The following is a 13282-nucleotide window of genomic DNA, read 5'->3' on the forward strand; positions in this document are numbered from 1 at the left end:
TTCCTTACCTACCTGTGACTCCACCTGGAGAACCATGAACCGGAACTCCAAGATCACGCTGTTCCGCCACACTCCTTAAGGTCCTACCATTCACCATATAACCCCTATCTTTACTTGACTTTTCAAAATGCAAGACCTTACACTTATCTCCATTTGCCATTTCTCAGCCCATTTCCCCAGCTGATCGAGGTCCTGCTGCAATTTCTGCTAGCCTCCTTCAGTATCCATGAAACCACCTATTTTCATGCCACCTTCAAACTTAATAATCATGCCTTATATGTCGTTATCTATAGCAACGATATGGATTACAAACAGTAATGGGTTCAGCACCAACCCTTGAGGCACTCCACTCGTCACAGGCCTCCAATCTGACAAACACCCTTCCACTATTACCCTCTCCTTCATACCATCAAGCCAATTGTATATCCAATTTGCCAGCTCGCCCTAGATTCCTAGTGATCTAAGTTTCCACATGGTAGGCCACTCTGAAAGGTTATCAAAGGCCTTACTGGAATCAATATAGATTATGTCTACCGCCCTGTCCTTGTTAACCTTTCTGGTCACTTCATTATGTAAGACATGATTTCCTGCTCTCAAAGCCATGATAACTACTCTTGATTAAACCCATCTTTCTAATGTATATCTTATCACTCAATCTTCTCAAGTAACGTATCCACCGCAGATGTCCAGCTTACTGGTCTATAGTCTCTAGGCTTTTCTTTGCTACCGTTGAATAATGGCGCAACATTCACTATGCTCCAGCCTTCCAGTACCTAACCTGTGGCTAATGATGCTAAAATGTAAGCCACTTGCAGTATCTTGGATATATCTGGTCAAGACCAGGAGATTTATCCACCTTCATGCATTCTAATGCATCCAACATCATCTCTACTATGATATGGACTGTCCCCAAGATACCACCACAACTTCATCAAGTTCCTAAGTTATCTTGTCTTTCTCCATGATAAAGGAGAAATATTCATTGAGAACCTCACTCATCTCTTGCAGTTCTATGTTTTAAATGTCCACTTTGGTCCTTGAGGGGTCCTATTCACTTTAGCCCTTGAGGATTGATAGTGAATAGGCAATGGTAGACATTTAACGAACACTTGGATTAACTTCAACAATTAATTGCATATCTGGCGTAAGATTAAAACGGGGAAGGTGGATCAACCATGGTTAACAAGGAAAATCGGGGGTAATTTTAAAGCCAAAGATGAGATGTCTAAATTGGCCAGAAAAAGCAGAAAACCTGAGGACTGAGAAATTTAAAAGTTCAGAGGCTTAATTTAGAAAGGGAAAACAGAATATGACAGTATGTTCATGGAAAATATAAAAGCTGACTGCAGATATAGATATATGAAGAGGAAAAAGACTGCTGAAGACAAATTTAAGTGCTTTGCAGTTAGAATCAGGTGAATTCATAATGGGTAACAAAGATGGCAGTAGAGAGTGTTGCTGAAAAAGCACAGCAGGTCAGACAGCATCTGATGGGCATGAGCATCAATGTTTTGGGCCAGAGGGGTAGGTCGTGCCTCTCAAACTTTAGTCACCATCTCAAAGAACTCAATAAACAGATGGATGAGGGTAAAGTTGTTAATGTGGTAGATATGGATTTCAGTAAGCTGTTTTGATAAGGTTCCTACGATAGGCTATTGCACAAAATACGGAGGCTTGAGATTGAGGGTGATTTAGCAGTTTGAATCAGAAATTGTCTTCTTTCAGCTAGCCAGAGGTGGTGGTTGATAGGAAATGTTCATCCTGGAGTTCAGTTGCTAGTGGGGTCCTGCGCAGATCTGCTTTGGGGCCACTGTTTGTCATTTTTATCAATGACCTGGATGAGAGTGTAGTGATACAATGATAAGGTAGGGGGTTGAGCCTGAGCCTGGAATGCTCTTCGGAGAGTTTGTATGGACTTATTGGGCCAAATGGCCTATTTCCACACTGTAGTGATTCTATGCTCCTATGAAGTTGAATAATTTTTAAGATTCTAATGAGAGGGTGTTGTGTGTTTATGGACTTCATGTTCCATAAAGCAATTACCAAACTGCCTTTAATCTCCTAGGAGGAAGTAAGGACTACAGATGCTGAAGATCAGTTGTGTGCTCTGAGACACCCACACCAACCAACATCTGGAGGCAGAACTCCTCATTGAGACCCCACCTTGAGACCTGGCAACCACACAGGATTAATGTGGATTTTGCCAGTTTCCTCATTTTTCCCCCACCTTATCCCAGTCCCAAGCCTCCAATGTGGCACTACTGTCTTGACATGTCCATAGTCTTTCCCATCTATGTGCTTCACCTTCCTCTGACATATCACCTGCTTCCTGCCTTCATCTACCTATTGCATTCTCAGCTGCCTCTCCACCCCTGCCCTGGCCCACAAGCTGCATTCCCGATGAAGGGCTTATGCTTAAAACATTGTTTTTTTTCCCCAGCACCACACTCTTGACATTGCCTTTAATCTCCCCAATTTAAATCCGACCCCATCAAGAAGCTCAGCAGTCCTAAATTGAAAGGCATGCAAGCAAATTGCTCTGTGTTTCGGAAAGGTATATGGGGCTTCAGGCAGAGAGAGGAGGGATTAACATTCCTTGGTGTTAAGCAGGTGATATTGGTGTTCTGATATAGAATTGTTCGGTGGCTTACGTTTTTGTTAATGATAGAACAGGTGTGAGTTCAAAGTACAAAGGGCAGGAGCATGTGTTTTGCATTATGTTGGAGGTGATGGAAAAGGTAGAATCATGTGTTAAATATGGAGACTGGGGGGTAGAAAATAAGAGGAGCCTTGCCATTGCTTTAGAATGGAGAAGAGTTGGCAAGAGCATAAATACATGAAATAAAGACATGGATGAGTATGCTATTGTCCATTGGCCACAAAAGAAGACCTCAACTGATGTGACGTATGCTCTCTTTCCCAAGGCTTTCAAATTGGTTGCACTAACTTTGCATATCAAGTATGTAGCTTACATATTTGAAGACTTTGTTTGAAAAAAACCAAAACTTGAACATACTCTGAAATATGCAGGACACAAAAATCTTTTATTACATTGTTATGAATTGAGTTTAAGGATCTTTTAAAAGTTGCTGTGCAGTGTACAGTCGAACTAAAACTATTTTGTCTTATTCTAAGGATTCCACTTGTAACATTGTAACTTGATCATCTATAATGCTCAACCTTGAATGCAAGTAATTATAATGACTATACTTAGTTCTGTCCATTGATCTTTTCTGTATAGTGACATAAGTCCACTGCAGGTATATTACTCTGGTGCAATTGTGTGCAACTGCTTTCCTAACCTCTGCCCACAAGGAATTCGTTTCAAATCCTATTCAACACAGCCAGCTTCCCAGGAATGACTTGATCTGTTAAATCACATTATTTTCATTCTGTTTATAGCCTTGTTTGGATGGAAGTTTTCAACTATTACCAACATCTGATAGCTTGTCTGAACCATCGTTTGCTGTATACCCAATGGACAAGCCCTTCCTCAATGCTGATGTGCGCCAATCCTCCAATAAGCCTGTTGTTTCATATCCTGAGAGCAATAGTAGAGGTATATAATCAGAAAATTGTCACATAATCTGTAACCTGTTTGTCCAATTCTTGTGCCTGAATATGTACAATAAACTTTCTTTTCTTCAGTATGAATTTGACTTAGATAAATTTGAATAACATTCAAATAATCATGTTGTAAAACTGTAAATTACAATATTATAAAGCAATGTTATGAGAGAATCTGGCAATCTAATCAATTTAGTGAATAGCAGTATCATTATATTAGTTTTCCTAAATATTTTGCTAAAGCTGAACACTAACCTTTCATGCTTCATGCCAAATGGATCACTTCCTGCAAATGGATATTTTCCTGCACAATACTCCGTTTTTCAGATTTGCGCACTCATTTAAGCTATTTATACCCCTATGTACCCTTTTGCAACTAAGTATTTCTGTCATCAGCAAATTTAGCAACGTGGTTGCTTCATCGAAGTTATTTAAATTGTAAAATATTGAGGCCCTCTCATTGATCCCTGTGGCACATGACCCACATTGTTTCTTACTAATTCAAAAAAAGACTCATTTTACACCTCTCCATTTTGTATTAGCGAACCAATCTTCTGTACACACCAAAATATTGAATGGTACCCCATGAGTTTTTAGTTCCCACAATAACCTTTCATGGCACCTTTTTTGATCAAAGGTCTGGAAATCCAAGGACATTTTATGCACCAGTTTTCCCCCTACTCTGCATGCTACTTGCTCCAAGAACCCCAATAAATTTAAATATGGTTTTCCTAATATTCTGTTGATTCTACTGGTTTGTTGTAAATTTTTCCAAATGCTCTGCTCTAATGTCTTAACCGCTCCTAATGTTTTCCCTATGACAGATGTTAATTTAACTGGCCTGGAGTTTCCTGCTTTTTTGAATGCAGGGGAACCTCGATTATCTGAGCGATATGGGCGGGCACTTTCATTCGGATAATCGATTATTCTGTTAATCGATTTAAATCCCTTTTCTCTGGGGCTCGGAGTTTTTAAAGTCTGCTCCCCGTTCAAGAGGTGATGCAGCATCACAGCACGTGAGACCCTGTCCTGCCCTCCACACCCCCTCCCCAACCCCGTCCATCAGCCCCACTTCTATCTTCTTCCCCAACCCCTATCCAACAACTCAATCTCCGTCCAGCAGCCCCCCCCCCACCGCCTCTTTGGGGCAGCTGGACTGTACACCAACAACGACTGTTGCCTTTGTGGGGTAAGTTTCCAAATAGTGCCCACGTGCATGTGTGAACACACAGCCAAGCACGCGACCTTTTACTGCAGCCTTTTGTCAAGTTCCACCTTTGACCTGTACAGGTCCAATGTTGGAGAAATTATCTGGGGAAGAGGAGGGGTTTAGGGTACACCCCTCTGTAGAACTCCAGGGAAGTGTGGGGAGAGATAGGGAGGGCGGGGAGACGATCCCTGTTTAATCACTAAGCAAAAGACTCAATCACTGTTGGAAACACGTCTTCGTAATGTTTCTGATGGGACCTCGAGATCTCCTACGGATAATCCGATTTTCAGATAATCAAGGTTCCTCTGTATGTTGGCTAAATTCATTCTCATTGAACCCTTCCTGAATCTGGGGAACTTTGGAGAATGAGAATCAGTACATGAACTTTTCCAGTTACTACTTTTAAGATGCAATGATGAAATACATGACAGCATGAGGATTCAACCTGCAGTTTGCTCAGTCTCCCATTTCTGGTGATTTTATAAGTTTCTTCAGTCCCTCCTGATTCTTACTTATTTTGAAGATTATTGCCATACTTTTCACATTATTTCTTTCCTTCTGTGTTCATTCCTACTGTGTTTGTTTATTTGGGGAGAGTGGGCTGTACCCGTGTCCCAGAGGTGACTTTTTGCTTTTTTAATTTCTTATCTCTGTACATATCTTGGTTTTCGGAACTGTCACCCCTGTCTAAAATGTCCTACCAGCTCTATCTACCACCTGTTTGTAACATTTTATCCGTCCTAATTGTGCTGTTGAGTATTCAGGTTCCAATTTTTTTGATAACCTCTTCTGTTGCTTTCTACTTTTTCGTACTTTTATACCTCCTGACATTGGTCTGTTTACCACCTCTCATTAATAGCTTCTCTCTTGCCTTGTCCCTACTTTTTTAATTTACCAAATTTGATCTTTGTCCCCCTTATACAATTTCAAACCCTATTTCTGGTTTATGTTGGCGAGAACACTGACCCCAGCATAGCTCAGGCGTAGACTGTGCCAATGATTGAGATCCCACTTTCTCCTATACTGGTGCCTGTGCCCTGCAAGTCAGAACCTACTTCTCTCAACTAGTCCTTGAACTATGTATTTGTTTTTCTAATCTTATTATCCTTTTTTATGTTAAATTGCTTATGACTCAAGTGATTATCCAGAAGTTTGCGATTCTGCCTCCAGTTTCATATCTTGCTCTTTATGACTTTGCAGAGACTTTTCATATCTGCCTATTATAAGACAGAAGGCATCTGCAGCAACCATATGACTAGATTCTGCCTCTCCTGTCACAAATTTCATTCCTGAGCAGATGTTCTGAACTAACCAAGCAAATCTTTTGGAGTCTTGTTTCAGTGAGCAGGGTCAGTCCCATGCTACCACAACACACTTTTTTTTTCCCCATCATTGTGAAATGGCAGTTAGCTCATCTACCTTGTAGTCCACATACTTATTCAAATAAATTGAGCGCCTCTGAGGTTCTGAACAATTACAAAGGCTGAGGATCCTGCAGTTCCTAGGTACCCATGCCTGCTTAACCTTGCAGTCGCCCATTGTCCCTGACCAAATCAGAAGACCCAGCTCTAAATTGTGACTACATCCTGGAATAGTGTTCCTTGCCTTGCTGCATTTCTATTTTTCTTCACAACTCTGAGTTGCAGGCATGTTTACCCTGGATCATCCCAGTGTCCAGGACCTCTGACGTCAGCTTCCCTGTCGTTATCATTGTCTTGATTAATCTTTGTTCATTTATCACCTTATTATTGCTCATTCTAATTAGAAATGGTAATGATAATTTCCTGTGTCTTAAAGAGGTGAGACAAGTGAACAAAATACTTGCTAACTAATCACTTGCCCTATGTTGTCACTCTTTTAATCCAAATGTGGTTAATGGTGAAGGTGTTTAGAGTAGAATTTGTACTGCTCTCTGCCCCAACTTGTGCAGAATTTCAAGTCCTGTTCTCCTGAAGGCTGAGAAAGGGAGAGACAAGAGCCCATCCCTCCCTCCCCTGACTGAACTCTGGTTTTATGCTCTGTCCCAGCTGAATTCCGTCAATGTAAAGATGATTTCTGATCTTAACAGTATCTTAATATGGCTTCTCATTTTAATTACAGGTGTATATTGAATGCAGTTAATGAAATAGTCCCTTGCACTATGGCCAGAGTAAAAATTTTAATGATGCAACATGTGTACTTGGTTCCAGCCAGCAGGGTACAGCACTTTGTTCAGGATGCATGCACAAATGTGCTGACAATGCCAGACTTGCTACTGTGCTGCTTGATAGTGAGTCCCAGATTTGGTTGCATGCCTTAATTGTGCAGCAGCCTCCAGATATTTAGATAAGATTGTTCTGATGTGTGTGCAATGCAAACCTCCAGTAAAATGTCAGCATCATAACTAATTCTTCTGTCCTTTAGTTTTATCTCCTTATTTGTTTGAATAGTTTTTAAATATTTGTAAGGTATTAGCCAATGCTTCTGACAAGCTCTCTTTTATAAAATAATATTTTAAACCTTTACGTCCTTGAACATATTTGTAGTGATATTTAGTTGAATGTAACTATCAAGATTGACTTTGTTTCTGCTTCTGATATTTTAATTTAGCTATACTTTCAGCATTAAGAAATCTTCAGGAGAAAATTCGTAAGTTGGAGTTGGAGCGAGCACAAGCAGAGGAAAACTTAAAATGGATGGTCAGAGGAGCAGCTGAGAGTAAAAACATCTTGGATAAGAGCCAGCCAAAAGAAAGCAATGCAGAGATTGGAGTAGCACAACATAGTCAAGGTTTGTTGAAGTGGTTCAGTATTTGGAGCTTTCAAAGCTAAAATCTGGCACTTTTTCCTCTGACTAGAGGATACTGAATATTATAAGAATCAATTCTGATAGCAGGTGGATACCTGTCCATAACTAATATATTGTTTGAGTAATACTTTTTAATGTTTCAGGTCTGCTTGTTTGAACCTGGAAACAGATGTTTGTGCATTTCCCATGTATCTTGATATTTTGTTTCAGTACTGTGGAAAGAATATTCTGATATTAAAAGGATTCTGTAATGTCCTACAATTAAATACAGGTTTGAATTTGAGCAAAATGTTATAACTGAGTTTTTAATTTCCAGCAGTGGCAGCACAATTGTCAGCGGCAGAATCTCATTGTAACATTCTGGAAAAGCAGCTGGAATATATGAGAAAAATGGTGCAGAATGCTGAACTGGGGAGAGAAATGGCCTTGCAAAGACAGGTAATGGTGAGGTTATCAAGCCCAAAAACGCAAACCCAAAATTTTCAAGCTGACCCTTGGGTGATCGCCCAGTGTAATTGGTGATTGCTTTTAGATGGGGATGAAAATATACCACATCTGAACTTCAATGTATACCTCTTAGCACTTCAGATTTGTGTATGCAGTATTGACCTGACTCAATTTGGATGTCAGCTGCTGTGGCAACATCTTATAGAGAAGGTTAATGCTTTGAGTTCTAAGTTTCTCTGGCATCTTTTGTTTGTTTCACATTTCCAGCATTTACAGTATTTTGCTTCCAATTTGATCTGAACAATACTCCTCAAATTGCAGTGCCAAATTGCTCAATATAGCAGTGTATGTTGGCTGTTGGCTCTGAAAATGCCTTTACGTTGATGCCTTGAAGCTACTTGAATATCTGGAAAATATTAAATGATTGGAAGGCATTTTAGTACAAATTGTTTAATGAACTTCTGCTTAATTCAATTCTGATTATTGTAGCGAAATGTTTTAAAGTATTTATGTGTGCCAAAATTATTTGACTTCAGGAATGCAATTCCTTACTAGTTTTCAGTGTGTCCATTTTGTATGGGCACATTTTTTTTTCCTAACTTTCTCAAAAGTTGTACTGTTGGCTAAAATAACAACAGTTCTAAGGCTTTTAGAAAGGACTGTGACATTCAAAAATGCAGTAGAACTGCAATACTGAAATGCTTATTACCACTTTGGGATATATTTGAATAAACAGTGGAAATAGTATGATTAAAATGGATGAACAGAAAATTATTCTTTTAGGACTTGCATTATAGACTTTCAAATACTATTGGAGATTAGAAAATATTAAACAGTGTAGATATAAAGGGGAAACTAATTTCCAGATCAACTGTGGAAGCAAACCAACTAGAACAGCCAAATTCATTTTTTTTACTTATTCTAGTTAGCTTTATGGAAAAATGCATTCTTAAAACAGCTATTAAATTTGGTGAGGATTTTTCATAACATTTTGTGAAGATGTAAGTCATGAATTGATCAGTGTTTTAGAGGAATCAAGCAGGATTGACCACCTTTTAAACTAAGCAATATCATTTTTAACAGCTAAAACTGGAAATGGAAGGCATTCAGTCATGTATTGGGTAAAATCCAGGAAATGGAATATCTGTTTTTATAAGACAAGGCTGTTATCTTTGTTGATCAAAAGAATATCAAAATTAAACAGATGGTATACTTTGCAACAGTTGTGAGAATGTGGGCTTGACCATAATCTTAAGGATGATCAGTCTTAGGATCAAACTGTTTGTTTTATAGTTGACAAAATGAGAGATCCCGAATACTAGATATCACATCCCCACATGCCCTGCTGTGTTACCTGATAGATTTGTTGCCATCATTTCTTTCTCTGGTAGGAATCTACAAGCTACCATGGCTTCAAACAGTCGAACGAGAACCACTTAGTAGTCAAGTGAAACCAGGCTGTTATTTTAACCAAAATTTCATGTGTTGCATAATGGTAAAAAGTTAACTAATATAGTTAGTATTGCTACAGAAATTGAGGAAGACCCAGATGGTAGGTCTTGTTCTGTTGTTCTCTCTTCAGTTGTTGTTCTCTCCATTCTACCCCCAAGCCTTTGTGATGTCATATCGGGTAGTGTTAACAGCATTAACTCTTTCAGACTTTTACTCCTTTTTGTACAATATTGAATTGGGACAGTAATAGAATCCACAATCTAAATGCAACTTGCTTTCTAACATCCAGAATTAACATGAAGTGGATATGGAGAACAGACAAAAGTGGTTGAATATCCCAGAGTATATCAAATTGCAAATGTAATGACAACAGATTTCTCAGCAACTTGTCCCGATGCCAGTGGCACTGAATCACCAAAACTTTTATGAAAATTTCTAATTTCTTCCCCTTTTCAGAAGGTTTGGCTTTAATTCCCTCAAAAGCCATGCCATCGCGAATTGCTCACATTGTGATAGTTAACCCTTTGTTGAACACCACTTGATTGAAACACCTGAGGGTTGCAAAGGTGCAATTAACTCTGGTTGGGAGACTTCAATGTTCCTCACCGAGTGATTCAGCAGCACTACTTCTGATCAAATAGTCTTAAAAGCCACAGTTACTAGGGTCTGCAGTGGATCTTGAAAGAACCAACAAGAGGAAAGATCATAATTCATTTCATCTGCACTAGTCTACCTGCCATGCAAACATCTGTTCATGACAATACTGTACAATTGAGGCCAAATCCTCAACATGAAGGTGGGGCATATCAATTGTGTTGCAGGGTTCTAACACTCTGCTCAATATGATCCACTTCAAACTAATCTAGCATCTCCAGACTGGACATCGATGAAGCACTGAGCCATCAACAGCAGCAGAATTGTACTGGAACGCAAACTATAACCTCAAGCCCCAACATATTCCCCAACATTTATCCTCAAGCCAGGGCATTAGTGCTGCTTCAGAGAAGAATGCAAGAGGATCTTTCAGGAAGAGCACCAGCTACAACACAGCTACCAAACAGCAAGTGATTACAGCAATTCCTCAACCAACTGATGAAATTCAAGTTGTGCAGTCCTGCTGCATTCCATCATGAATGATGTTGGACAAGCAAGCTCACTTGAAAGTGGTTCCACAAATCTAGTCATTGGGGTATGGTGTTCCAACATACTTAGTAATGAGACTGCAACAGATGAGGCTCCAGCTAGAAGTGCGGAATGCATGATCCTGACTACTTTGATGTCTGCCTCTGATTTGATTAGGAGAAAGTGAGGACTGCAGATGCTGGAGATCAGAGCTGAAAATGTGTTGCTGGAAAAGCGCAGCAGGTTAGGTAGCATCCAAGGAGCAGGAGAATCGACATTTCGGGCATGAGCCCTTCTTCAGGAATGAGGAAAGTATGCCAAGCAGGCTAAGATAAAAGGTAGGGAGGAGGGACTTGGGGGAGGGGTGTTGGAAATGCGATAGATGGAAGGAGGTCAAGGTGAGGGTGATAGGCTGGAGTGGGGGTGGGGGCGGAGAGGTCAGGAAGAAGATTGCAGATTAGGAATGTGGTGCTGAGTTCGAGGGTTGGGACTGAGACAAGGTGGGGGGAGGGGAAATGAGGAAACTGGAGAAATCGGAGTTCATCCCTTGTGGTTGGAGGGTTCCTAGGCGGAAGATGAGGCGCTCTTCCTCCAGCCGTCGTATTGCTATGGTCTGGCGATGGAGGAGTCCAAGGACCTGCATGTCCTTGGTGGAGTGGGAGGGGGAGTTGAAGTGTTGAGCCATGGAGTGGTCCAGGTGTCCCAGAGGTGTTCTCTGAAACGTCCCGCAAGTAGGCGGCCTGTCTCCCCAAAATAGAGGAGGCCCCATCGGGTGCAGCGGATGCAGTAAGTGATGTGTGTGGAGGTGCTGGTGAATTTGTGGCAGATATGGAAGGATCCCGGGGGGGGGGGGAGGAAGAGGAGAAAGTGTGGGCACAAGTTTTGCATTTCTTGCGGTTGCAGGGGAAGGTGGCCAGGAGTGGAGCTTGGGTTTGTGGAGGGGGGGGGAGCAGTGTGGACCTGACGAGGGAGTCACTGAGGGAGTAGTCTTTTTCGGAATGCTGATGGCGGAGGGAAATATATCCCTGGTGGTGGGGTCCATTTGGTGGTGGCGGAAATGATGACGGATGATACGATGTATATGGAGGTTGGTGGGGTGGTAGGTGAGGACCAGTGGGGTTCTGTCCTGGTGGCGATTGGAGTTGTGGGGCTCAAGGGCGGAGGAGCCGGAAGTGGAGGAGATGTGGTGGAGAGCATCGTCGATCACGTTTTGGGGGGGAAATTGCAGTCTTTGAAGAAGGAGGCCATCTGGGTTGTACGGTATTGGAATTGATTTGATTCACTCCATGATAGGGGGGGAAAAAATTGTCTGTAGATGTCGGATACTGTAAAAAAAAAAACTACTGGCCCTGAAAGTATTTCAGTAACCATACTGGAGATGTGCTCCAGAACTTGCTGTACCTCTATCCAAACTGTTGCAGTACAGCTACAAGACCATACAACAACCTGCCAAATGATCTACTTGTCCATCACTTTGATAATATTGCTGATTATCAATAGTTACCTACAAACCTGTTTGGGTTTCATTGGACAGACTCAGCCTTGACCTCTAACATCTTGGATCAAACATGGACATTTGACTGTGTGTTAAGGGTGGCATGGTGGCACAGTAGCTAGCACTGCTGCCTCACAACACCAGGAACCCAGCTTCATTTTCAGCCCTGGGTGACTGTCTGTCTGTGTGGAGGTTGCACATTCTCCCTGTGTCTGTGTGGGTTTCTTCCAGGTGCTCTGGATTCCTCCCACAATCTAAAGGTGTGCAGGTTAGGTGAATTGGCCATGTTAAATTCCCCATAGTGTTCAGGGGTGTGTAGAGTAATAGGTTAGGGGAATGGGTCTCTGGTTGCTTTTTGGGGAGAGGAGGGGGGAGATCAGGGTGGACTTGTAGAGCCAAAGGGGCTGTTTCTACGCTGTAGGGATTCTATGATCAAGCAGTCCTGGCAGAACTGGAATTCAGAGGAGCTCAGAGTTGGGATTGTTGGCCATTCACCTCCATTCCAGGACATGCTTTGCAGGAGTTGCCTCCCATTATCTGGCTACTTTTTCTCTGGGACTTCAGGTGATGGTCCAGAATCCCTATGTGGTTGACCATTCATAGTGAGCAGAAAATTCCTTGTTTTTTTTCAAAACTACCAGTTCAGAAATTAATCACTTGTCAACTGGTCAGGATGATTCACTAACACCAGAGGACAGGCATGTAGTTAGTCATATCAATCACACTAAAATTGTCAAGGATCTAGAAGTAGTGTTGGGAAACACTCCTTCCTCCAAGGAAGTTGCTTGACTGGTATTGCCACCTGACTAGGATTCAGCACTTGTTGATACTACCCTATTTCTAAGGCTGGTTGATTACACCTTTGTCACACATTTGAATCCTTCTTCGAGTGAATGAACGTGAGTAGTTGTCCTGCTCGTCAGAATCATCTTTTCCACATTCATAAGGTTTTCATTTTCTTTTCCATGAGCAACCCTGTTATTTTCCTAAGCTTTGCATTGACAGATACATTTGGGTTTAGGTCATTCTTTTGTTATCCGTTCCATCAAGCCTGGTGGCCTTTAATATAACCTTCCTCTTGTCTTTAATACAACTAAGAACAGTACAGGAAAGGGCAGAAACAGGCCATTTGGCCCACCGTGTCTGTGCTGATCCTCTCAGCAATGGTCTAGTGCTATCGCTAGATTACTGGTATGATGCAA

General features: G+C 41.3%; 1 protein-coding gene across 5 annotated transcripts in view; it reads left to right on the forward strand.

Annotated features, from left to right (window-relative positions):
- The window catches only part of LOC140481519 (centrosomal protein of 57 kDa-like), a 48440-nt gene that overhangs the window by 16653 nt on the left and 18505 nt on the right, over positions 1-13282 (forward strand). For 4 of the 5 annotated variants that reach the window (XM_072577849.1, XM_072577850.1, XM_072577848.1 and 1 more), the window contains 3 exons: positions 3403-3559; positions 7367-7546; positions 7881-8002. In XM_072577849.1, coding sequence (XP_072433950.1) covers positions 3403-3559; positions 7367-7546; positions 7881-8002 — 459 coding nt within the window. The remainder of the gene's footprint in view (positions 1-3402; positions 3560-7366; positions 7547-7880; positions 8003-13282) is intronic. The other variant, XM_072577847.1, reaches the window with a different exon arrangement.

Source organism: Chiloscyllium punctatum, chromosome 9 (assembly GCF_047496795.1).
Source record: "Chiloscyllium punctatum isolate Juve2018m chromosome 9, sChiPun1.3, whole genome shotgun sequence".
Taxonomy (NCBI): domain Eukaryota; kingdom Metazoa; phylum Chordata; class Chondrichthyes; order Orectolobiformes; family Hemiscylliidae; genus Chiloscyllium; species Chiloscyllium punctatum.